The sequence below is a fragment of the Pseudophryne corroboree genome, chromosome 2 (genome assembly GCF_028390025.1).
Source record: "Pseudophryne corroboree isolate aPseCor3 chromosome 2, aPseCor3.hap2, whole genome shotgun sequence".
Lineage (NCBI taxonomy): Eukaryota > Metazoa > Chordata > Amphibia > Anura > Myobatrachidae > Pseudophryne > Pseudophryne corroboree.
Genome location: NC_086445.1, coordinates 361,474,129 through 361,500,400, shown reverse-complemented (window position 1 = coordinate 361,500,400; position 26,272 = coordinate 361,474,129). Strand labels below are relative to the sequence as shown.

Below are 26,272 nucleotides of genomic sequence, written 5' to 3'. Positions count from 1 at the left end.
TCGTTAGAACAAATAAAGGATGCATTTCTTTATATGCGTGATGCACAGAGGGATATATGCACACTGGCATCACGGGTAAGTGCTATGTCCATTTCGGCCAGAAGAGCTTTATGGACGCGACAGTGGACAGGCGATGCGGATTCAAAACGGCATATGGAAGTTTTGCCGTATAAGGGGGAGGAGTTATTTGGAGTCGGTCTATCAGATTTGGTGGCCACGGCTACAGCCGGGAAATCCACCTTTCTACCTCAAGTCACTCCCCAACAGAAAAAGGCACCGACTTTTCAACCGCAGCCCTTTCGTTCCTTTAAAAATAAGAGAGCAAAGGGTTATTCATATTTGCCACGAGGCAAAGGTCGAGGGAAGAGACAGCAACACGCAGCTCCTTCCCAGGATCAGAAGCCCTCCCCGGCTTCTACAAAAGCCTCAGCATGACGCTGGGGCTTCTCAAGCGGACTCGGGGACGGTGGGCGGTCGTCTCAAAAATTACAGCGCGCAGTGGGCTCACTCGCAAGTAGATCCCTGGATCCTGCAGATAATATCTCAGGGATACAGGTTGGAATTAGAGACAGATCCACCTCGCCGTTTCCTGAGGTCTGCTTTACCAACGTCCCCCTCCGAAAGGGAGACGGTGTTGGAAGCCATTCACAAGCTGTACTCTCAGCAGGTGATAGTCAAGGTACCTCTTCTGCAACAAGGGAAGGGGTATTATTCCACTCTTTTTGTGGTACCGAAGCCGGATGGCTCGGTAAGGCCTATTCTAAATCTGAAGTCCTTGAACCTGTACATAAAGAAGTTCAAGTTCAAAATGGAGTCACTCAGAGCAGTGATAGCGAACCTGGAAGAGGGGGACTTTATGGTATCCTTGGACATCAAGGATGCGTATCTCCACGTTCCAATTTACCCCTCACACCAGGGGTACCTCAGGTTCGTTGTACAAAACTGTCACTATCAGTTTCAGACGCTGCCGTTCGGATTGTCCACGGCACCTCGGATCTTTACAAAGGTAATGGCCGAGATGATGATTCTTCTTCGAAGAAAAGGCGTATTAATTATCCCATACTTGGACGATCTCCTAATAAGGGCGAGGTCCAGAGAACAGCTAGAGATGGGATTAGCACTGTCTCAAGAAGTGCTAAAACAGCACGGGTGGATTCTGAATATTCCAAAATCCCAGTTAATGCCGACAACTCGTCTGCTGTTCCTAGGGATGATTCTGGACACGGTTCAGAAAAAGGTTTTTCTCCCGGAGGAAAAAGCCAAGGAGTTATCCGAGCTTGTCAGGAACCTCCTAAAACCAGGAAAGGTGTCTGTACATCAATGCACAAGAGTCCTGGGAAAAATGGTGGCTTCTTACGAAGCGATTCCATTCGGCAGATTCCACGCAAGAATTTTCCAAAGGGATCTGTTGGACAAATGGTCAGGGTCGCATCTTCAGATGCACCTACGGATAACCCTGTCTCCAAGGACAAGGGTGTCTCTTCTGTGGTGGTTGCAGAGTGCTCATCTATTGGAGGGCCGCAGATTCGGCATACAGGATTGGATCCTGGTGACCACGGACGCCAGCCTGAGAGGCTGGGGAGCAGTCACACAAGGAAGAAACTTCCAGGGAGTATGGACGAGCCTGGAAACGTCTCTTCACATAAACATTCTGGAACTAAGAGCAATATACAATGCTCTAAACCAGGCAGAACCTCTGCTTCAGGGAAAACCGGTATTGATCCAGTCGGACAACATCACGGCAGTCGCCCATGTGAACAGACAGGGCGGCACAAGAAGCAGGAGGGCAATGGCAGAAGCTGCAAGGATTCTTCGCTGGGCAGAGAATCATGTGATAGCACTGTCAGCAGTGTTCATCCCGGGAGTGGACAACTGGGAAGCAGACTTCCTCAGCAGACACGATCTTCACCCGGGAGAGTGGGGACTTCATCCAGAAGTCTTCCACATGCTGGTAACCCGTTGGGAAAGACCAATGGTGGACATGATGGCGTCTCGCCTCAACAAAAAACTGGACAGGTATTGCGCCAGGTCAAGAGATCCGCAGGCAATAGCTGTGGACGCGCTGGTAACGCCTTGGGTGTACCAGTCGGTGTATGTGTTTCCTCCTCTGCCTCTCATACCAAAAGTATTGAGAATTATACGGCAAAGAGGCGTAAGAACGATACTAGTGGTTCCGGATTGGCCAAGGAGGACTTGGTACCCGGAACTTCAAGAGATGATCACGGAAGATCCGTGGCCTCTACCTCTAAGGAGGGACTTGCTTCAGCAGGGTCCCTGTCTGTTTCAAGACTTACCGCGGCTGCGTTTGACGGCATGGCGGTTGAACGCCGGATCCTAAAGGAAAGAGGCATGCCGGAAGAAGTCATTCCTACTTTGATTAAAGCAAGGAAGGAAGTAACCGTGCAACATTATCACCGAATTTGGCGAAAATATGTTGCGTGGTGCGAAGATCGGAGTGCTCCGACGGAGGAATTTCAACTGGGTCGATTCCTACATTTCCTGCAATCAGGATTGTCAATGGGTCTCAAATTGGGATCTATTAAGGTTCAAATTTCGGCCCTGTCGATTTTCTTTCAAAAAGAATTGGCTTCAGTCCCTGAAGTCCAGACCTTTGTTAAGGGAGTGCTGCATATACAGCCTCCTGTGGTGCCTCCAGTGGCACCGTGGGATCTAAATGTGGTTTTGGACTTCCTAAAATCTCATTGGTTTGAACCACTAAAAAAGGTGGATTTGAAATATCTCACATGGAAAGTGACCATGCTTCTAGCCCTGGCTTCTGCCAGGAGAGTGTCAGAATTGGCAGCTTTATCTTACAAAAGCCCATATCTGATTTTCCATTCGGACAGGGCAGAACTGCGGACTCGTCCGCATTTTCTCCCTAAGGTGGTGTCAGCATTTCATCTGAACCAGCCTATTGTAGTGCCTGCGGCTACAAGTGACTTGGAGGACTCCAAGTTACTGGACGTTGTCAGAGCATTAAAAATATATATTGCAAGGACAGCTGGAGTCAGAAAATCTGACTCGTTGTTTATATTGTATGCACCCAACAAGATGGGTGCTCCTGCGTCTAAGCAGACGATTGCTCGTTGGATCTGTAGCACAATCCAACTTGCACATTCTGTGGCAGGCCTGCCACAGCCTAAATCTGTAAAGGCCCACTCCACAAGGAAGGTGGGCTCATCTTGGGCGGCTGCCCGAGGGGTCTCGGCATTACAACTTTGCCGAGCAGCTACGTGGTCAGGGGAGAACACGTTTGTAAAATTTTACAAATTTGATACTCTGGCTATGGAGGACCTGGAGTTCTCTCATTCGGTGCTGCAGAGTCATCCGCACTCTCCCGCCCGTTTGGGAGCTTTGGTATAATCCCCATGGTCCTTTCAGGAACCCCAGCATCCACTAGGACGATAGAGAAAATAAGATTTTACTTACCGATAAATCTATTTCTCGGAGTCCGTAGTGGATGCTGGGCGCCCATCCCAAGTGCGGATTATCTGCATACATTGTACATAGTTATTGTTAACTAATTCGGGTTATTGTTGAAGGAAGCCATCTTTCAGAGGCTCCGCTGTTATCATACTGTTAACTGGGTTTAGATCACAAGTTGTACGGTGTGATTGGTGTGGCTGGTATGAGTCTTACCCGGGATTCAAAATCCTCCCTTATTGTGTACGCTCGTCCGGGCACAGTACCTAACTGGAGTCTGGAGGAGGGTCATAGGGGGAGGAGCCAGTGCACACCACCTGATCGGAAAAGCTTTACTTTTTGTGCCCTGTCTCCTGCGGAGCCGCTATTCCCCATGGTCCTTTCAGGAACCCCAGCATCCACTACGGACTCCGAGAAATAGATTTATCGGTAAGTAAAATCTTATTATTTATTTTAGCAAGCACTATATTTTTTGCTCACTGTATTCTGTATAAGAACACAGCAATTCAACCTTAGTTCTGCTAGACCAATAAGTCTGAACTAGGAATGGCAAAGTCAACTAGTGTTGATAACTGCAGTTAGCTGCCTGTATTTGTGCAATGCATAACAGAAGGACATTTGGAAGATTTTTATTCTGCAAGCAATTGGGTTTGAAGATAAAAGGAACAGATGGGCACAATCACAGACTATTTTCTGAAACCCCAAATACCAAAATGTATTGTCAGACTCAATGTGCACTGAGGGGCACCTTGTGTCGTTAAGGAAACATTCCATAATTGTTGCATATTTTTATTCCGTCATCAAGAATGTAACTTAGTTGATGAAATAAGAAATGTAACACTTCATTTGGTAAGCTTATCAGATATGGTCACTCGCCTGAATGAATGAATGAAGCATGTTAATGCAAGGCTTTTGTAAGCACATGATTACAGCCAGAGAAGTGTGGCCAGTTTTTTATTGAAAATGTAAAAATGTGGAAACATGTTGAAAATCACAATTTCTCCTAATGTTACCATTTACTTATATATAATACAATGCGCGTTATAATGTTGTAATGCATCTGCAACACGTGAATCCTGTCATGGGTCATTTTCTACCCCACCAACAAATAAAGGGAATGAAGAAACGTCAGGAAAAAACGAAGTCTTCTCTGCATGCCCCAGCAGCACGGATGTTGCACACAGGCCCCTTGCTCTGATAAAAAGCACTTGCACCTAACTGGGAGTGATTGAATACCGGTGGCTACCTACTTCTAGAATATTATTATGCAACAGGAAACCATTGAAAATTCAGTCTACGTATATAAAAGTACTTAGCAATATATACTGTATGTTCCAGATAAAACTCCAAACAAATTTTGTGGATGTGAGAAAATACTTTGACAATCAAAGAGGTATTGTCTGACACATAGGTTAAGAACCTAGATGTTAACAGAAAAAAGCCAGTGAAATGCTAAACATCAATTCATCTCCTTTAATGTAGTAATAGTGTGTTCGGCTATTACTTACCTTTGCCAAAGTATGTCTTCCTGTATAGGTTCGCAAATGAGCTGACCTTTTAGATAGGCATGTGCATCATCAATAAAAGAGGAGATGATTTTCAGAATGCTTGAGGCTTCATTTATAGAATCCTTACTGTATGCCACAGCTAGGAAATATGATGAAATCATAACATCAAAACACAGATACCACCACCAATTGGCAATTTAAAAACACAAATGGCAAATTGGAAGGCATTTCCTCTTATGTGTTACGCACCTGCTTTTGTGCCTGTGCTCCATGAGTTAAGAATAAAAAATGGCAACTTTTGAAAACGGCTCTAGGTCAGGCATGTCAAAATCGTGACCCTCCAGCTGTAGTGAAACTACAAGTCCCAGCATGTTTTACCAGCTGATCATAGAAGGTTGACATGCCTGCTCTAGGTGTTACATATACACAGTATATTGATCTAAACAAAATTATTTGCCAGGTCCACAGCAAAAAAGAACCTCTCAACACCAGGTGCTAATGAAAGTATAATATTTAAATATTGTTTATAGAAATTTAATCCTAAACTGCAATAAACAATCAAAACATGCTCGTGAACACATACAAACTCCACAACATATACATGGATGTGGAACAAGATAATTTTTCTGACACGAGTTTGCACCAATTTCATTAACCCCAGTCTGATATGTACCAAAAACCACCAGAAAAGTTTTGCAATAAATTAGCTTTTTTTCTAATTCAATCAATAAAAATAATTTTTCTTTATAACTGGTGACAAATTTCTTATATAAAAAAATATCTCATATATATATATATATATATATATATATATATATATATATATATATATATGCGAAAGTATCATATGTATAAAAAACACATACATAAAGAACAATCTACAAATATACGTTGCACAATGGCAAATGTGGGGTGTCCTTTTTCAAATATAAATATCTGTGATCCACAAAACAGGTTATATAATGGGCCCATTGTGGAGGATTGTAGATGATAATGAAAAAAAAAAAAAATGATTTTTTTTAAATATATATATATATATATATATATATATATATATATATATATATATATATATATATATATATATATATATATATATATATATATATATATATATAGCAGAAAGATATGATGAGGGGGCACTTCATAGTGAGTGTAAAACTCTCAGATACAAACAGCACTTTGAGACATCAAAACTACTACCGCAAATCAACCAGGGTGAGCTGGTTACCACATGATACATTCAATGTAACTCCCGGCAATTACCCGAACCTCGTCTCGTGGCTCCCTGGACTCCTACCTCCCGCGTCTGGCCGCCAACAGCGGTGACCGCGGGTCGGATCACTGGACCGCTTGCTTCGGGACGGGAATAGCCGGAAGGGGATGACGTCAGAACAGCTCCACCCTAACGCGTTTTGTCACAGACTTCGTCAGAGGGCGGTGCTGCTCAGACGTTGTAGCTAGACATTTATTTGTTCTCTTAACTACATAGCTTACTAATTACAATGGGACAATTCACATATTCAGCTGCAGGTATTATCCATACTTAGTTACAGGTGTTATCCATCTAAGTAGCCAAAACAGCCATACTATAATGTGTACTAGTTTCGTACCTTTTTTTTTTTTTAAAAAGCCCATATGCATACTACTACTTAAAATCCTTGATATATCCATTACATACCTTATGCGTATAATAATCTGTCCCATTGTTTACAAAATACATACATGCAGTAAAATATATATTTATACATAAAACTATACACTTACTACATTTGTTTATAAACATATTCTGTTAAAAAAGAGGGAAAAAATAATAAATTATATTATATTACAGGCACTATTGAAGATAACTCAATTATTAAAAACTGGATACTATTTGGTAGCTCATACATACTATAAATATAGAGCTCCTCAAACCCTGATACCAGAACGTACTTGAGATTATAATAAACTTTAAATTTATTTTAAAATACCCTTATTTTAAAAACATTTAGGTCTACTGTTTGTTACTTTATAATTAATGTATTTCATAACCACTAGAGGGACAGGAAAAAAGGAGAAAGGGGAGAATTAACAGCAAATTCTGCAGAATACCATTCCACACAACTCAGATATATGGAGTAATTTCCAAACCTTCATTCAACCCCTTGGGGGTTAACGTATCGAGTGCTAGTATCCAATACGTTTCTCTCTTCAACAATACCTTTTCTCTATCTCCACCCTTATTCTGAACATGTTGAATAACTTTAAATTTACTTGGATCACTATCATGATGTGTCTGAAAATGACGTGGCACACTGTGGTTGGTAACTTTATTTTTGATGTTCCGCATATGTTCTAAGATGCGTATTTTCAATACTCTCTTAGTTTTACCAACATATAAGTACACACAAGGGCAACTCAATATGTACACAACTAAAGTTGAGTTGCAGTTCATATAACTCATAACATTATATTTTCTGTCGACACTGATGTTGCTAAAACTTTTATTCTTATCCATCAATTTACACGTTTTACAGCTTCCACAGGGGTAATACCCCTTTATCCTATTCTGAATCTTAGCGACTGATCCCTCATTACTCACTTTTAACAGTTTACTTCGTGACACTAATGATTTCAGATTCCTCGCTTTTCTATATATTATATTAGGATGATTGGGAAGATGCTCAGCCAGTACCGGATCCATTTTTAATAAGTGCCAGTTCGTTTTCATACACTTTTGGATACTGGACACATCATTGTTATAATCAGTTACAAATGGGCAAACCTTGTTCATTATTCCACTTTTTCGATGGGCAATCGCCTTATCTCTGGGAACCAATAGGTCTGTTCTGTCTCTTTCTCTTGCTTTAACTCTTGAATTTTCTATAATCTCATTTGGGTACCCTCTCTCAGTGAATCTTTCCAAATAAACATTTGCCTGTTCATCATATTTTTCTATGGTAGTACAGTTCCGACGTTGTCTGGTAAACTGAGAGTAGGGAATATTTTTCTTCCGTTGTGAAAAATGACAACTTGTGTATTCCAAATAACTATTCACATCAACTTTTTAAAAAAAATGTATATGTATCTACACATCCTCTAGTCATAAAGTCAGTGGTATCAAATATGAGATCTAAGAACTCAATTTTCTCATCTTGAATATTAGATGTAAATTTCAAGTTGTACGTATTCACATTTATAGACTCAATAAATTCTCTAAACAAGTCTTCAGTACCATCCCACACAATTATTATATCATCGATATAGCGTTTAAACAGTATAATTTTATCCGCATTCTTATACATGTTCAGATTAGCCTCCCAAGACCCCATGTAGCTTTTTGCCAGGCTCGGGGCACAAATCGTGCCCATCGCTGTCCCGCAAATTTGGACATACCAGTCCTCTAAAAACGTAATATAGTTGCGAGTGAGCACAAATTTCAAACAATCACATATAAAGGTCACTAGATCAATTCCAATATCTGGATCCGTACTTAACATTGTTCTTATACTATCAATCCCTTTTTCATGTGGAATCGCAGTGTAGAGGGACTGCACGTCCACAGTGCACCATTTATATTGAGGTTTCCACTCTAAATCACTTATTATTTTTAAAATATAAGTAGAGTCCCGAACATAGGACTCAAGTGATGATACATATTTTTTTTATATAAACATCCACATATTCCGAGATTCTTGATGTCAATGATCCTATCCCCGCTATTATAGGGCGACCTGGCGGTCTAAGGCAATCTTTATGTATCTTCGGAATATGATAAAAGGTAGCAGGTTTAGGAAACTGATTAAAAAGATATTTATACTCCTCTAATGATACACATTTATTCCTGAGTCCTCTTTTTAAAATACCATCCAATTCTACCAGATAGTCCTGAGTTGGATCATACTCAAGCCGCTGATAGGAAGTTTCATCTCCAAGTAACTTGAGAGCTTCATCTACATAGTAGGAACGATCTAATATAACGATCCCTCCCCCTTTATCAGCGAAGGATTTTGATTACTCTCCTCCCAATTTCTCAATGTGGCGTCTCCTTTTTTTAGGAAGTGCCTCTTGAGAGGGAGTGGAAAGGGACCCAAAAAAACGGTACCTCCAATAAAAAACCCCAGCATTGGAATTTACAACTTGTCTAAAATCGAACTTAAACCCTCTGAAATTAAAGTACTTCAAAAGGGCCACTCGTTTGCACCTTCATGCCCAGCAAACAAAATTAATCTATACTTGGATCTCAATCTGTATGTAAGAAATTTAACTCTCAAGAGCCACTTCCTAAAAAAAGGAGACGCCACATTGAGAAATTGGGAGGAGAGTAATCAAAATCCTTCATCAGGACTGAAAAATAAGTCCACGTTTTTTCCAATCGAATCTAAAGGACCTTATATTGAAATGTTCTCACAGAAAATGAAACAAGATCTTGAACACATTAAGAAAAATAAAAACTCCTATAATTTAGCAACAGAGGAGCGCTGCGCAATTAAAAGCCTTGCCGGAAATAATGAAATAGTAATAAAAAGTGCTGATAAAGGGGGAGGGATCGTTATATTAGATCGTTCCTACTATGTAGATGAAGCTCTCAAGTTACTTGGAGATGAAACTTCCTATCAGCGGCTTGAGTATGATCCAACTCAGGACTATCTGGTAGAATTGGATGGTATTTTAAAAAGAGGACTCAGGAATAAATGTGTATCATTAGAGTATAAATATCTTTTTAATCAGTTTCCTAAACCTGCTACCTTTTATCATATTCCGAAGATACATAAAGATTGCCTTAGACCGCCAGGTCGCCCTATAATAGCGGGGATAGGATCATTGACATCAAGAATCTCGGAATATGTGGATGTTTATATAAAAAAATATGTATCATATCTTGAGTCCTATGTTCGGGACTCTACTCATATTTTAAAAATAATAAGTGATTTAGAGTGGAAACCTCAATATAAATGGTGCACTGTGGACGTGCAGTCCCTCTACACTGCGATTCCACATGAAAAAGGGATTGATAGTATAAGAACAATGTTAAGTACGGATCCAGATATTGGAATTGATCTAGTGACCTTTATATGTGATTGTTTGAAATTTGTGCTCACTCGCAACTATTTTACGTTTTTAGAGGACTGGTACGTCCAAATTTGCGGGACAGCGATGGGCACGATTTGTGCCCCGAGCCTGGCAAAAAGCTACATGGGGTCTTGGGAGGCTAATCTGAACATGTATAAGAATGCGGATAAAATTATACTGTTTAAACGCTATATCGATGATATAATAATAGTGTGGGATGGTACTGAAGACTTGTTTAGAGAATTTATTGAGTCTATAAATGTGAATACGTACAACTTGAAATTTACATCTAATATTCAAGATGAGAAAATTGAGTTCTTAGATCTCATATTTGATACCACTGACTTTATGACTAGAGGATGTGTAGATACATATAAAAAAAATGTAAAAAGTTGATGTGAATAGTTATTTGGAATACGCAAGTTGTCATTTTTCACAATGGAAGAAAAATATTCCCTACTCTCAGTTTACCAGACTACGTCGGAACTGTACTACCATACAAAAATATGATGAACAGGCAAATGTTTATTTGGAAAGATTCACGGAGAGAGGGTACCCAAATGAGATTATAGAAAATTCAAGAGTTAAAGCAAGAGAAAGACAGAACAGACCTATTGGTTCCCAGAGATAAGGTGATTGCCCATCGAAAAAGTGGAATAATGAACAAGGTTTGCCCATTTGTAACGGATTATAACAATGATGTGTCCAGTATCCAAAAGTGTATGAAAAAGAACTGGCACTTATTAAAAATGGATCCGGTACTGGCTGAGCATCTTCCCAATCATCCTAATATAATATATAGAAAAGCGAGGAATCTGAAATCATTAGTGTCACGAAGTAAACTGTTAAAAGTGAGTAATGCGGGATCAGTCGCTAAGATTCAGAATAGGATAAAGGGGTGTTACCCCTGTGGAAGCTGTAAAACGTGTAAATTGATGGATAAGAATAAAAGTTTTAGCAACATCAGTGTCGACAGAAAATATAATGTTATGAGTTATATGAACTGCAACTCAACTTTTGTTGTGTACATATTGAGCTGCCCTTGTGGGTACTTATATGTTGGTAAAACTAAGAGAGTATTGAAAATACGCATCTTAGAACATATGCGGAACATCAAAAATAAAGTTACCAACCACGGTGTGCCACGTCATTTTCAGACACATCATGATAGTGATCCAAGTAAATTGCGCTTTAAAAGGTATTCAACATGTTCAGAATAAAGGTGGAGATAGAGAAAAGGTATTGTTGAAGAGAGAAACTTTATTGGATACTAGCACTCGATACGTTAACCCCCAAGGGGTTGAAGAAGGTTTGGAAAATACTCCATATATCGGAGTTGTGTGGAATGGTATTCTGCAGAATTTGCTGTTAATTCTCCCCTTTCTCCTTTTTTCCTGTCCCTCTAGTGGTTCTGAAATACATTAATTACCTGTATAAAGTAACAAACAGTAGACCTAAATGTTTTTAAAATAAGGGTATTTTAAAATAAATTTAAAGTTTATTATAATCTCAAGTACGTTCTGGTATCAGGTATTAAGGAGCTCTATATTTATAGTATGTATGAGCTACCAAATAGTATCCAGTTTTTAATAATTGAGTTATCTTCAATAGTGCCTGTAATATAATATAATTTATTATTTTTTCCCTCTTTTTTAAACAGAATATGTTTATAAACAAATGTAGTAAGTGTATAGTTTTATGTATAAATATATTTTTTACTGCATGTATGTATTTTGTAAACAATGGGACAGATTATTATACGCATAAGGTATGTAATGGATATAACAAGGATTTTAAGTAGTAGTATGCATATGGGCTTTTTTTTAAAAAGAGGTACGAAACTAGTACACATTATAGTATGGCTGTTTTGGCTACTTAGATGGATAACACCTGTAACTAAGTATGGATAATACCTGCAGCTGAATATGTGAATTGTCCCATTGTAATTAGTAAGCTATATAGTTAAGAGAACAAATAAATGTCTAGCTACAACGTCGGAGCAGCACCGCCCTCTGACGAAGTCTGTGACGAAACGCGTTAGGGCGGAGCTGTTCTGACGTCATCCCCTTCCGGCTATTCCCGTCCCGAAGAAAGCGGTCCAGTGATCCGACCCGCGGTCACCGCTGTTGGCGGCCAGACGCGGGAGGTAGGAGTCCAGGGAGCCACGAGACGAGGTTCGGGTAATTGCCGGGAGTTACATTGAATGCATCATGTGGTAACCAGCCCACCCTGGTTGATTTGCGGTACGAGTCTTGATGTCTCAAAGTGCTGTTTTTATCTGAGAGTTTTTGAATAAAACGGTTTTACACTATGAAGCGCCCCCTCTTCATATCTTTCTGCTAGATCCATTTACCCGAGGAGTTCCGGGGACACAGAACGAGGGGAGCTGCAGTCCAGGAAATTTAAAAAGGACTTTTTAGATATTAGGTGAAAATATTGTGTACCTATTGTGGCCACAAATGTGGATTTAATTCATTCAATCAATTATAAGTGAATGAGCGCAGCGTACACATTCTACTTGTGTGTATGTATGTATATATATATATATATATATATATATATATATATATATATATATATATATATATATATATATATATATATATATAGGATTCCAGAAAGAAACAGCGGCACTCGAGGATTTGGTAAACAATACAAAGTGTATTCAAAAAAAGATTACAAGAAGCCGACGTTTCGGGGCTCACATGCCCCTTTGTCAAGGTGTGTAACAGTGTCTAGTGTGTGTGCTTACCTTATATCCCCGTGGAGTCCGTGAGTGCACAGGTGTGTGGCCGGAGACGCGACGGAGCCGCCGTACTTCCGGTCGCGGCTGAGTGACGTCATAGTGAGTGCGCCCGTTACTATGGCAACTGGGACGCTAAAGTGCCGTTAGCTGCAGCAGTGACATGACTGGCAACACTGCCAGACTGGTGTGATATAGTGCGAGTGCAAGTTGCTAAGAACAGTGACACTTAGGAGACCTGTTACCTCTGTGGGACTCGATGAGACCCGAGTGTGGGGGCGGGGTGATGCATGGCCTATGGTATAACCCGGTGGATGCTGGACTCCCCGTGGCTGCTGGATGTGTGAGATCCTAGAGCCTGATGGGGGATGCTGGCAAATACGTCAGTCTGTATATCTGGATGGTGGCTGCTGAACGTGCCAGACTGGCACTGAAACTGGTAATGCCCACCCTAGTGAAAGAATTGAAACAATGCCCGCAGCACTGTGGTGTGACTCCATATAAGGGTATCAACACCATGGAGACGGCTGCGGATGTGGGCAGTGCAGCCAAATGAATAAAACCTGCATCCACCGTGTCAAGAAGGGTCAAGGGTGCCCCCACCTGGAAAGTAAGTGCTCGTGCTGTGCGGCATGCAGGGAATGAATAGTAATCAAGTGGTGTCGTACGATGAGTGGACAGGTAAACATGCGCTGCAAAGTAGGACAGTTCATCGCTGGGTTATAGAAATATATTCCAGGAGAATTTCTCGTTCAGGCCCCCTGGGCTGATGGTACCCAGTTCAAAGATCCATTTGGATTCGATGTGCAGCAATCTTCGATCTCTGTCTCCTCCTCGAATGCTGCGAGGCACGTGATCGATGATCTGATGTTTTAAGTCGTTCAACGTATGGCCCATCAGCGCGAAGTGTCTGGCCACGGGCTGTTCAGAGGATTTGCCCGCCAGCGCCTGTTTGATTGCGGACCTGTGAAGGGCCATCCTTTCTCTGAAAGTCCTGATAGACTTGCCCACATATACTAGGTGGCACGGGCAGGTGAGTATGTACACTATGTGTGTAGTTGTGCATGTCACCACATGTCTGATCTGGTAGGTCCTTTCTTTATGGGGATGTTTGAAAACTGACCCGGTGGTCATGTTGTTGCATGTGGTACACTTGGGGCACCGGTAGCAGCCAGGAGCCTTGGTGAGGAAAGGAAAGTAGAGGGTCGTTGTACCTCGTTTTGGAACCCCGTGATGTCCGAGTGTACGATGATGTCCCTTATGCTTTTGCCTCTGGTGAAGCATAACATGGGGCGCTTTTCTCTGAACACTGGAAGTTTCGTGTCTGTGGCCACTATGGGCCACAGGGCTCTGGCCGCTCTCTGGATCACTGGGCTTGCTGTGCTGAACTGGTTCACAAATGGTATAACCGCTTTGTTCTTGTGAGCTGTGGGCGTCAGTAAGGTTTCCCTCGGTATGGCCATGATCTCTTTTTTCTGTACCTGTAATATGTGGTAGTCGTACCCCCTTTGTGTGAATTTGTCAACCATAGCTTCTAGTTCTCATAAGGGACATCATCGTACACTCGGACATCACGGGGTTCCAAAACGAGGTACAACGACCCTCTACTTTCCTCACCAAGGCTCCTGGCTGCTACCGGTGCCCCAAGTGTACCACATGCAACAACATGACCACCGGGTCAGTTTTCAAACATCCCCATAAAGAAAGGACCTACCAGATCAGACACGTGGTGACATGCACAACTACACACATAGTGTACATACTCACCTGCCCGTGCCACCTAGTATATGTGGGCAAGTCTATCAGGACTTTCAGAGAAAGGATGGCCCTTCACAGGTCCGCAATCAAACAGGCGCTGGCGGGCAAATCCTCTGAACAGCCCGTGGCCAGACACTTTGCGCTGATGGGCCATACGTTGAACGACTTAAAACATCAGATCATCGATCACGTGCCTCGCAGCATTCGAGGAGGAGACAGAGATCGAAGATTGCTGCACATCGAATCCAAATGGATCTTTGAACTGGGTACCATCAGCCCAGGGGGCCTGAACGAGAAATTCTCCTGGAATATATTTCTATAACCCAGCGATGAACTGTCCTACTTTGCAGCGCATGTTTACCTGTCCACTCATCGTACGACACCACTTGATTACTATTCATTCCCTGCATGCCGCACAGCACGAGCACTTACTTTCCAGGTGGGGGCACCCTTGACCCTTCTTGACACGGTGGATGCAGGTTTTATTCATTTGGCTGCACTGCCCACATCCGCAGCCGTCTCCATGGTGTTGATACCCTTATATGGAGTCACACCACAGTGCTGCGGGCATTGTTTCAATTCTTTCACTAGGGTGGGCATTACCAGTTTCAGTGCCAGTCTGGCACGTTCAGCAGCCACCATCCAGATATACAGACTGACGTATTTGCCAGCATCCCCCATCAGGCTCTAGGATCTCACACATCCAGCAGCCACGGGGAGTCCAGCATCCACCGGGTTATACCATAGGCCATGCATCACCCCGCCCCCACACTCGGGTCTCATCGAGTCCCACAGAGGTAACAGGTCTCCTAAGTGTCACTGTTCTTAGCAACTTGCACTCGCACTATATCACACCAGTCTGGCAGTGTTGCCAGTCATGTCACCGCTGCAGCTAACGGCACTTTAGCGTCCCAGTTGCCATAGTAACGGGCGCACTCACTATGACGTCACTCAGCCGCGACCGGAAGTACGGCGGCTCCGTCGCGTCTCCGGCCACACACCTGTGCACTCACGGACTCCACGGGGATATAAGGTAAGCACACACACTAGACACTGTTACACACCTTGACAAAGGGGCATGTGAGCCCCGAAACGTCGGCTTCTTGTAATCTTTTTTTGAATACACTTTGTATTGTTTACCAAATCCTCGAGTGCCGCTGTTTCTTTCTGGAATCCTGCATCTACTTCACAGAAGGCACCGAGGTCCCTGACGCCTGACAGGAGAGTGCCAGTCCCATCTGGGATATATATATATATATATATATATATATACACGTATATATATATACATACACTGTATATTCCTGAAATAGTTATATATATTATATATAGTGGCGCCACTGCAACATGAATATATATTCGTATAAGTATACGGAGGCTTTATCTCTATATTCCTGTGGCTGGGAAATCGGCAGTGAATTCAGAATGTAAGGTCATATGCATAATCCGAGACGGCGCTCGATATCTCACCACTATATAGTAGTAGGTAGCAGCGACTTCCTCATTTGATCAGTGGCCGGGTATGTCCCAATTGTAATTCCACCTGAGTCCCAGTGCCGGTGTGTGGCTGCATCTCCAAACACGTCGATAAGTACTGGTTTTCTCCTGCAGGCGGGCTGGGACCCCTTAATGGTCAGCAATGGATAATAGAATACGCTATTTATTAATAACTAATAGTTGTCGATATCCCGGCGGTCGGGATCCTGGCGCTGGTATGCCGAGCACCGGGATCCCGACAGCCTGTGTATCGAGTGCCTCCCGCATCAGGAGTGTATTGGGGCAATTCCCTGTTCTCCAGATGAATGGGTTGACAAAATCCTCTGCTCGCCTAATCTGTCCCAAAAAATAATCTGGGATTTTTAACATGCTGGATTTTGCAAATTCCCGAAAAATCGCTGATCATTGAAGTCTACCAATCGATGGATAGGATCAGCATCGGGGGTTCGGCCCGTAGATGTATGACCCATGTTACATATATATGACATTTGTACTATTAGCTTTAGCTAAGCTAGGGCAGCTCTGGAGCAAAGGCAATCCAACAATCGCAGACAATGAGAAACCAATACAGAATGAAGGCACCCCGACTACTCACAGGAGATTACATGTTATGGTGTAACCATCTGAGTAATGTTATATGTGGGCTCTCGTTTTAGGTGTGCCTGTTGCTTAAAAGGACAATCATATATTGAGAATTTACAAAAGCATGCTGACATAGTAAAAATTTTTTAAAATAACGAGACTTCAGAACCCATACCTGATCTATATTTAGAACGTAAACAAAACATCCGGAACTCCTCAGCGGAAAAAGATTTCAAAAACTCCTGGAAACAAATGAATACATATCAAAAATATTTTCATGCTCATCTTTTGTTTGATGGTTGTTGATGGCTTGTAAAAGGACAAACAGAACAGATACAAACAACAAACAGCACATAACGACACGTCATTTTTGATTAATGCAGAAAATTAATATATCATGTATTGAATTTTCTCTACAATGGGAATACACAGCAAATGTATTATGGGGAAAAAAAACTTCCCAACAAAGAACTGAAATCACAGGATCAATGCTTCCAAATCGCGTAGTGTAGAACTGTCTATGCAACATTTATTTAGCAATGTGCATACATGTTTGGGTAGGGAAGCATTCGATATCCCGGCTGATGGGATACCGGCGCTGGGATACCGACAACTATTCTCCCTCTTGGGGTGTCTGAATAGTTATCTTATTCAGGCCTGAATTTCTTCATCGTTCAGCAGTGTTGGGGCTATTGTCTGGTGATCACCCTTAAGGGGGTACACATGGAGAGATCCGTGTTTAAAATCTAAGCAATCTGGCTAGATTGCTTAGATTTTAAGCACGGATCTGCCTTTTGTATGCCCCCCAGCGATAGGCCCGCATCGCTAGTGCTAGATTGAGCATGCAGGCTCAATCTAGCGGGCCGCTCACTTCAGCACTGTGTGAAGTGAGCGCGCCCCCCCTCGCTCAGCACATTGCGCTGTGCTGAGCAGGGGGAGAGATGTGTGCTGAGCGGTCTGTGTTAAGATCGCTCAGCACACATCTCTCCCGTCAGTACCCCCCTTTAGTTCTGTATATGTCATGATGGTGGAGATAAGGGACTTTGCAATGCTTTCTTCTCCCCCCCCAACCCCCGCTATCTAACCGTAACCTTCCCCCTAGTGCCTAACCCCAGCATTCTGATAGTTGTGATCCCGACTGCCGGGATCCTGGTCGCATCCCGGCAATAGTTTTGAGCCCAGTACTAGGCAACACTTGTGAATTTACGGTTTGGAAAAGAATAGAATTTGGTTACATACAGTACTCACTAGCAAATGGCAAATAAGATGAAAAACAACTATCAATACAGATAACATCCATGTATGTGTGCAATAATTAAATGGAACAGAAAAAGGACCTTAAATGCAGGCACACACAAAACTTTAGAGACACTTTGGCAAGTCACTTTATGAACATGTGAAATATAGCCATAGACAAAAGCCTCATTACAGATGAGCTGCAAGTATTTCCCAAGACAGAATGCTGCCTGCCAGGACTCACAAATTACCTTCACTGTAATGTAGTTTTTCAAAGACTTTGACATTTTTTCTTCTTGTCCTTTCAGATGTAAATGCCCTAAGATGAAAAAAAAATAATCATTATTTCAGTACATTGCTTTTTCACTTGGAATAAATGTGAATAAAATGGATTTACTTAAAAAAAGAAAATTAAAAATTGTGCTGTCACACGGACTGGAGGATGAGTAACAAGGGAAAAATTGATTCCAGAAAGCAGGAAGAAGATGAACAAAGACATTCTGTCTGACACGCTGATCAAAGTGAAGAAGAGGAGGAGATCTGGGAAAGACACAAGTCCACACATCTACATGGCAAGAAAGACGGACAGCTACCTGTTCTCTGGGCCTGAGTAACATACCCACGCACCACAGACCAGTAGTCTCAGTGGACAAAAGCCATACATTAGGTGATATACGGATAGATGTGGCGATAGCACTACACTAACATTGGTCAAATCTTAATAGTTCTAATCAGAGCTGCAGTCATGTGCTGCTAAAATACAGTATCATGTCCCCCTTTGTGGAATTAGGGGTCTATTTTATAAACTATAAAACAGGGTTTCTCCAGCATTTTAGCTGAAGAAAGCTATACTTTCTCTATATTTAGAAAAGTGCTGCTTTTCATTTCTCCATTCATGATCCTGCAGTTCCCATTGTAATTAATGAGGGCTGTGCAGGAGCAGTGTTTATATACATGAGAGAAGCAAAGCTCATTTTTTCTGATCAACATAATGCCATCTCTGGATAGCATTATGTGTCTGTTTGCTTGCTGAAACTGAGAAAAGTATGAAGAGGCCCTTCCTTCCCGATTTCTCCACTCCCTCGCTGACTCACTCCCCACCATCTCTTCCTCTTTCCTCTCTGCTCTACTGGCCAAAGTGGTGGACCGGCCCATGCAGGGACAGTCCTTTTTCGCAAGGGCTGTCCCAGCAGCTGCATTTATATAGTGATAAGGGAATTGCAAACAGTGATGAAAAAACTTTAGTTCTTATAATAACAGTGACCAAACCAAGCAGTCAGAGTACCATACATTCCAGCCTACGTGACAACACAGTTACCCTCCAGCTTGAGTCACTTGGCAAAGTTACAACACTGGGGCTGATGCACACCTGGGGCCAATGATTGGGGCTGATGTATGCCTGTTTGTGTAGGGTATCTTGCATGAATTAGCAACTACATATGCAACGAAAATGAAAACACACAACCACAGGAATACAGAGCCACAAGCATTCTGATTTCATCTACACTTACAGCCAGGGTGGCAGAACCAGGACGGGATAGTGTTTTCTCACCTAGTTCAGCGAGGGTGGGTTCATGCAAATGCAGCCAATACAGACCAGCTTAGAAGCGCAAATACACCTGTTAGGAGGTATATCATTCACACTTAGTATAGATATTATGGTAAGGACTAGTAGTAAACCATATACTTTCAATGCATCTCTCAATATGCTCTATTTGTCGGAGCATGATTCTTTTGATTACTGTACACTTATTTTTACTACCTTTGTCAGAGCAACTTTCTTTCATGATAACTGTGAGGGTCATTCTTACCCATTTCAGACCGCCAGCTTTGAACAAGTGTTATTGGCACATGAGCGCGCATAACCCGTGTTCCTGTGCGGTCTGAAAGGTGCCAAGGGAAATATACCAGGTCGAGCGACCCGGTATTTCAACCCTGGTAGCGAGCAGTGTGTGTTCAACCCGGGCCGCTGTGCGGTGTGAATGGGAGCCAGGTCGATTCGACCCATTTCCCATTCACTCTGGTACAGGTAGCAATTGGAGATCATGTGATCTCCAACAGCTGCCCCCGCCACCGCTGACGTCACCAACCCACCAATATGCTGGGTTGCAGACAGCGGCGGTGGGGCGTCTGAGGTGGGTTGCACCCTGGGAGCTCCTGTGTCAGGCTCCCAGGTGCGACCCACCTCAGTCGGTCTGAAAGGAGTATCAGATGTGGTTGGAGTTGCTATCACTGCTGCTTCCTTGGTAGTAGCAGTGATAACTCTGTATGGTGATGCAGCAGAAAGCGTCTATTACAAGCCGACGCTCATCCTGCAGTAGTGACCCGACGTGTATCCTAGGACACAGCATCGGATCACTTACCACTGGGTGGTTTGCAGCACCCATGGTGACGCACAAGCTGCCCATCGCAGAGACCAGGAAATCTCTGTGAAACCACAAGGATGCCAGGCCTCCCCTCCCACTAAATGGTGGCGACATCTGAATAAAATGAGTGTATCACCTCCCCCTCCCCACCCGTAAACGGTATAAGACTGTCAAACACTAACACTTATAGTGCCACATAGAAAAAAGGGGAAAAAAAGCAGGTGCACACTAATAATCAGAACAGTTTTAATAAGCTCTACAATTTAACATGGAGTAATAATAAGGTTTCTTAGTACGTTTAGCCAAAAATATAAACACACCTTCCACAGCAAGGAGATTCTTGATTATAATTGTTATGATTATTAGTATTCTTAGTGTTTGAACTGTGCACGTTTTTCTTTATACTCTGCTGCATGAACAGCAACTCTAACCACATCTGAATAAACTCCTGTATGATTATTTTACTACCAACGCTGCAATTTCATTACTTACTGTACATATACTTTATATTTTTAGAACATTTTTATTAAGCTTTAAGTCCCACCATATTCTGCAATAAGCAAATTGAGAGGATCAGAAAGAAAAGGGACACACAAAGACATATAGCAGGAGGTAGAGACAGCTCGTCTCAGTTGAGTTTGCAGTATAAGAGGTGAGGGGGTCTCTCTATACAATAAGTTTGCAGAGTAATAGCAGCTGGGGAAAGTGTCAGTGGCTATAGTAAGGCAGAGCTGGTGTTAGAAGATTAGGGAGAGTGATAACCTTGATGAAAAAAGGTAGAAACTATTGCAAGAGTTTTAAGGTTGGGGATAGTATGATACAGACGATTTTAGGGCTAGTCATGTGAATTTGGACAATGCAGTTTTCCATACACTTAAAAACTAACCCTGAACGCAGCCCGAGTATAAATCGTCTATAAACATTCAATTATGTCAACATTATGACAATTTTGATATTCTGTCCTTATCAGCATTCTGAATGTTGACATCATGAACACTTCAAGGATGTTTTTTCGTTTCCAATGGGAATGATTCATACACAGATCTAAAAGGTCGGTACACGTGAGGTGACGTGCTCTATGAGCAAAGTCGCCTAGCGTTTCCCCTTCCCGGGCCGGACGGTCGGCGGGACGTACACACTGAGGGATAGGACGACCATATCGCTCTGTGACGTCGCACAGTGGCTGGGCCGTGCAGGCAGCTCTTGGACAACAGTCCAAATGGAGCTGCATACATGGCTGACAGAGAGGGTCGTAAATGACCTGCGGAGCCGCGCATTGCTCGGTGGCGGCTTACACCCTTGCTGAGAAAGTGAACAACGTTGCTCAGGAAAGGTGAAAACGAGAGACGTTGCTCATTTTCTCGGCAAGTGTGTATGCATCTTAAGCAAAAATGATGTTGGTGTCATTTAACTAATAATAATAATAATAATAATAATAATAATAAAGCTATTGAATAAGTCATTACTGTAAGAGAGTAACACAAACCTGTATGTAAATGCCATAGGTGTGGCACACATAATGCTTATCTCGTGCTCATATGTTTCCTTCTTAAAGTAGATAAACATATAGAAACAAGGGCACTGCTGCATTCCAAGGTCAAATACCATTTTTTTATTTTTTTTTTAAAGAAAATTTGTAATTTAATCTATAAAATCAGCAGCAGCTAAACACATCAGTCACATTAGGCTTATTAACTGGAATATTTTGTGCAGGTAATTATTTAATATTAGAAAATATGTAAACAGGGTTCATAAATCTAAAAAAAACAAAAAACATACATAAATGAATTGTGTACAACAATCGAGACGAAAAGAATGATAAAGTGCAGGCAATACATTACTATAGTATATTAATACATTACTGTACAGGGCGAGTCTCCAATAGCAAAAAATCTTGGGACCAGAAGTATTTTGGATATTAGATTCGAGTCATTTGGAATATTTGCATACCATAATGAGATATCTTGGGGATGGGACCCATGTTTAAACACTGAATGCCTTTGTGTGTCATATACACCTTAGACACATAGACCCAGATTTATCAAGCCTGAAGTCTTGGAGAATGATAAATTGCACGGTGATAAAGTACCAATCAGCTCCTAACTTCCATGTTACAGGCTGTGTTTGAAAAATGACAGTTAGGAGCTATTGGTGGTACTTTATCACAGGGTAATTTATCACTTTCCAAGGCTTGATAAATCTGGGCCTCAGTTTGAAGGTCATTTTACACAGTATTTTTAATACTTTTGTGCATGAAACAAAGTTTGTGCACATACACAAGACTCATGTATGTTTTATACACACACACACACACACACACACACACACACACACACACACACACACACACACACACACACACACACACCTCTCAAGATAATGTTATTACAATAGTTTTAAGAATTTTGTGCATTAAACAGTCTGTGTACATTGACCCATCAAAAAGCAAAAAGTGACACTATCTCAGGCACGCATAAAAAAATAAGATTTTACTTACCGATAAATCTATTTCTCGTAGTCCGTAGTGGATGCTGGGACTCCGTCAGGACCATGGGGAATAGCGGCTCCGCAGGAGACAGGGCACAAAATTTAAAAGTTTGACCACTAGGTGGTGTGTACTGGCTCCTCCCCCTATGACCCTCCTCCAAGCCTCAGTTAGGATACTGTGCCCGGACGAGCGTACACAATAAGGAAGGATTTTGAATCCCGGGTAAGACTCATACCAGCCACACCAATCACACCGTACAACTTGTGATCTGAACCCAGTTAACAGTATGACAAACGTAGGAGCCTCTGAACAGACGGCTCACAACAATAACAACCCGATTTTTTTTGTAACAATAACTATGTACAAGTATTGCAGACAATCCGCACTTGGGATGGGCGCCCAGCATCCACTACGGACTACGAGAAATAGATTTATCGGTAAGTAAAATCTTATTTTCTCTGACGTCCTAGTGGATGCTGGGACTCCGTCAGGACCATGGGGATTATACCAAAGCTCCCAAACGGGCGGGAGAGTGCGGATGACTCTGCAGCACCGAATGAGAGAACTCCAGGTCCTCCTTAGCCAGGGTATCAAATTTGTAGAATTTTACAAACGTGTTCTCCCCTGACCACGTAGCTGCTCGGCAGAGTTGTAATGCCGAGACCCCTCGGGCAGCCGCCCAAGATGAGCCCACCTTCCTTGTGGAATGGGCCTTGACAGATTTAGGCTGTGGCAGGCCTGCCACAGAATGTGCAAGTTGAATTGTGCTACAAATCCAACGAGCAATCGTCTGCTTATATATTTTCAATGCTCTGACAACGTCCAGCAACTTGGAATCCTCCAAATCGCTAGTAGCCGCAGGCACCACAATAGGCTGGTTCAGGTGAAACGCTGAAACCACCTTAGGCAGAAAGTGAGGACGCGTCCACAGTTCTGCCCTGTCCGAATGGAAAATCAGATATGGGCTTTTATACGATAAAGCCGCCAATTCTGACACTCTCCTGGCTGAAGCCAGGGCCAGTAGCATGGTTACTTTCCATGTAAGATATTTCAAATCCACCGATTTGAGTGGCTCAAACCAATGGGATTTGAGAAAATCCAAAACTACATTAAGATCCCACGGTGCCACTGGGGGCACAACCGGGGGCTGTATATGTAGTACTCCTTTTACAAAAGTCTGGACTTCAGGAACTGAAGCCAATTCTTTCTGGAAGAAAATCGACAGGGCCGAAATTTGAACCTTAATGGACCCTAATTTGAGGCCCATAGACAATCCTGTTTGCAGGAAATGTAGGAATCGACCCAGTTGAAATTCCTCCGTCGGGGCCTTCCTGGCCTCACACCACGCAACATATTTTCTCCAAATGCGGTGATAATGTTGTGCAGTCACCTCCTTCCTGGCTTTTACCAGGGTAGGGATGACCTCTTCCGGAATGACTTTTTCCCTTAGGATTCGGCGTTCAACCGCCATGCCGTCAAACGCAGCCGCGGTAAGTCTTGGAATAGACACGGTCCCTGCTGAAGCAGGTCCTGTCTTAGAGGTAGAGGCCACGGATCTTCCGTGAGCATCTCCTGAAGTTCCGGGTACCAAGTTCTTCTTGGCCAATCCGGAGCCACGAGTATCATTCTTACTCCCCTTTGCCGTATAATTCTCAGTACTTTTGGTATGAGAGGCAGAGGAGGAAACACATACACTGACTGGTACACCCATGGTGTTACCAGAGCGTCTACAGCTATTGCCTGAGGGTCTCTTGACCTGGCGCAATACCTGTCCAGTTTTTTGTTGAGGCGGGACGCCATCATGTCCACCATTGGTCTTTCCCAATGGACCACAATCATGTGGAAGACTTCTGGATGAAGTCCCCAATCTCCCGGGTGCAGATCGTGTCTGCTGAGGAAGTCTGCTTCCCAGTTGTCCACTCCCGGGATGAACACAGCTGACAGTGCTAACACATGATTTTCTGCCCAGCTGAGAATCCTTGCAGCTTCTGCCATTGCCCTCCTGCTTCTTGTGCCGCCCTGTCTGTTTACGTGGGCGACTGCCGTGATGTTGTCCGACTGAATCAACACCGGCTGACCCTGAAGCAGAGGTTTTGCCAGGCTTAGAGCATTGTAGATTGCTCTTAGCTCCAGTATATTTATGTGAAGAGACGTCTCCAGGCTTGACCACACGCCCTGGAAGTTTCTTCCCTGTGTGACCGCTCCCCAGCCTCTCAGGCTGGCATCCGTGGTCACTAGGACCCAGTTCTGTATGCCGAATCTGCGGCCCTCTAACAGATGAGCACTCTGCAACCACCATAGCAGAGACACTCTTGTCCTTGTGGACAATTTTATCCGCTGATGCATCTGCAGATGCGATCCGGACCATTTGTCCAGCAGATCCCACTGAAAAGTTCGTGCATGGAATCTGCCGAATGGAATCGCTTCGTAAGAAGCTACCATTTTTCCCAGGACTCTTGTGCATTGATGCACAGATACTTTTCCTGGTTTTAGGAGGTTCCTGACTAGATCGGATAACTCCCTGGCTTTCTCCTCCGGAAGAAATACCTTTTTCTGAACAGTGTCCAGAATCATCCCTAGGAACAACAGACGTGTCGTCGGGATCAGTTGGGATTTTGGAAAATTCAGAATCCACCCGTGTTGTTGGAGCACTACTTGGGTTAGTGCTACTCCGACCTCCAGCTGTTCTCTGGATCTTGCCCTTATCAGGAGATCGTCCAAGTAAGGGATAATTAAGACGCCTTCTCTTCGAAGAAGGATCATCATTTCGGCCATTACCTTGATAAAGACCCGGGGTGCCGTGGACAATCCAAACGGCAGCGTCTGAAACTGATAATGACAGTTTTGGACCACGAACCTGAGGTACCCTTGGTGTGAAGGACAAATTGGAACATGAAGGTAAGCATCCTTGATGTCCAAGGACACCATAAAATCCCTTTCTTCCAGATTCGCTATCACTGCTCTGAGTGACTCCATCTTGAACTTGAATTTTTGTATGTACAGGTTCAGAGATTTTAGATTTAGAATCGGTCTTACCGAGCCGTCCGGCTTCGGTACCACAATTAGCGTGGAGTAATACCCCTGTCCCTGTTGTAGGAGGGGTACCTTGACTATCACCTGCTGAGAATACAGCTTGTGAATGGCCTCCAATACCGTCGCCCTGTCGGAGGGAGACGTTGGCAAAGCAGACTTTAGGAAACGGCGAGGAGGGGACTTCTCGAATTCCAACCTGTAACCCTGAGATACTACCTGCAGGATCCAGGGGTCCACCTGCGAGTGAGCCCACTGTGCGCTGAAATGTTTGAGGCGACCCCCCACCGCCCCTGAGTCTGCTTGTAAGGTCCCAGCGTCATGCTGACGCCTATGTAGAAGCCGGGGAGGGCTTCTGCTCCTGGGAAGGAGCTGCTTGTTGCAGTCTCTTACCCTTTCCTTTGCCTCGGGGCAAATAGGAATGTCCTTTTGCTCGTTTGTTCTTATAGGAACGAAAGGACTGCGGCTGAAAAGCCTGCGGCTTTTTCTGCTGGGAGGTGACCTGGGGTAAAAAGGTGGATTTTCCGGCCGTTGCCGTGGCCACCAGATCCGATAGACCGACCCCAAATAATTCCTCCCCCTTATA

General features: G+C 43.1%; 1 protein-coding gene across 2 annotated transcripts in view; it reads right to left on the bottom strand.

Annotated features, from left to right (window-relative positions):
* The window catches only part of CARS2 (cysteinyl-tRNA synthetase 2, mitochondrial), a 208,820-nt gene that overhangs the window by 43,747 nt on the left and 138,801 nt on the right, over window positions 1–26,272 (bottom strand). For both annotated transcript variants that reach the window (XM_063953167.1, XM_063953166.1), the window contains exons 9-11: window positions 18,054–18,121; window positions 16,742–16,808; window positions 4,932–5,070 (exon numbers count right to left, since the gene is read on the bottom strand). In XM_063953167.1, the coding sequence (XP_063809237.1) occupies window positions 4,932–5,070; window positions 16,742–16,808; window positions 18,054–18,121 (274 nt within the window). The remainder of the gene's footprint in view (window positions 1–4,931; window positions 5,071–16,741; window positions 16,809–18,053; window positions 18,122–26,272) is intronic.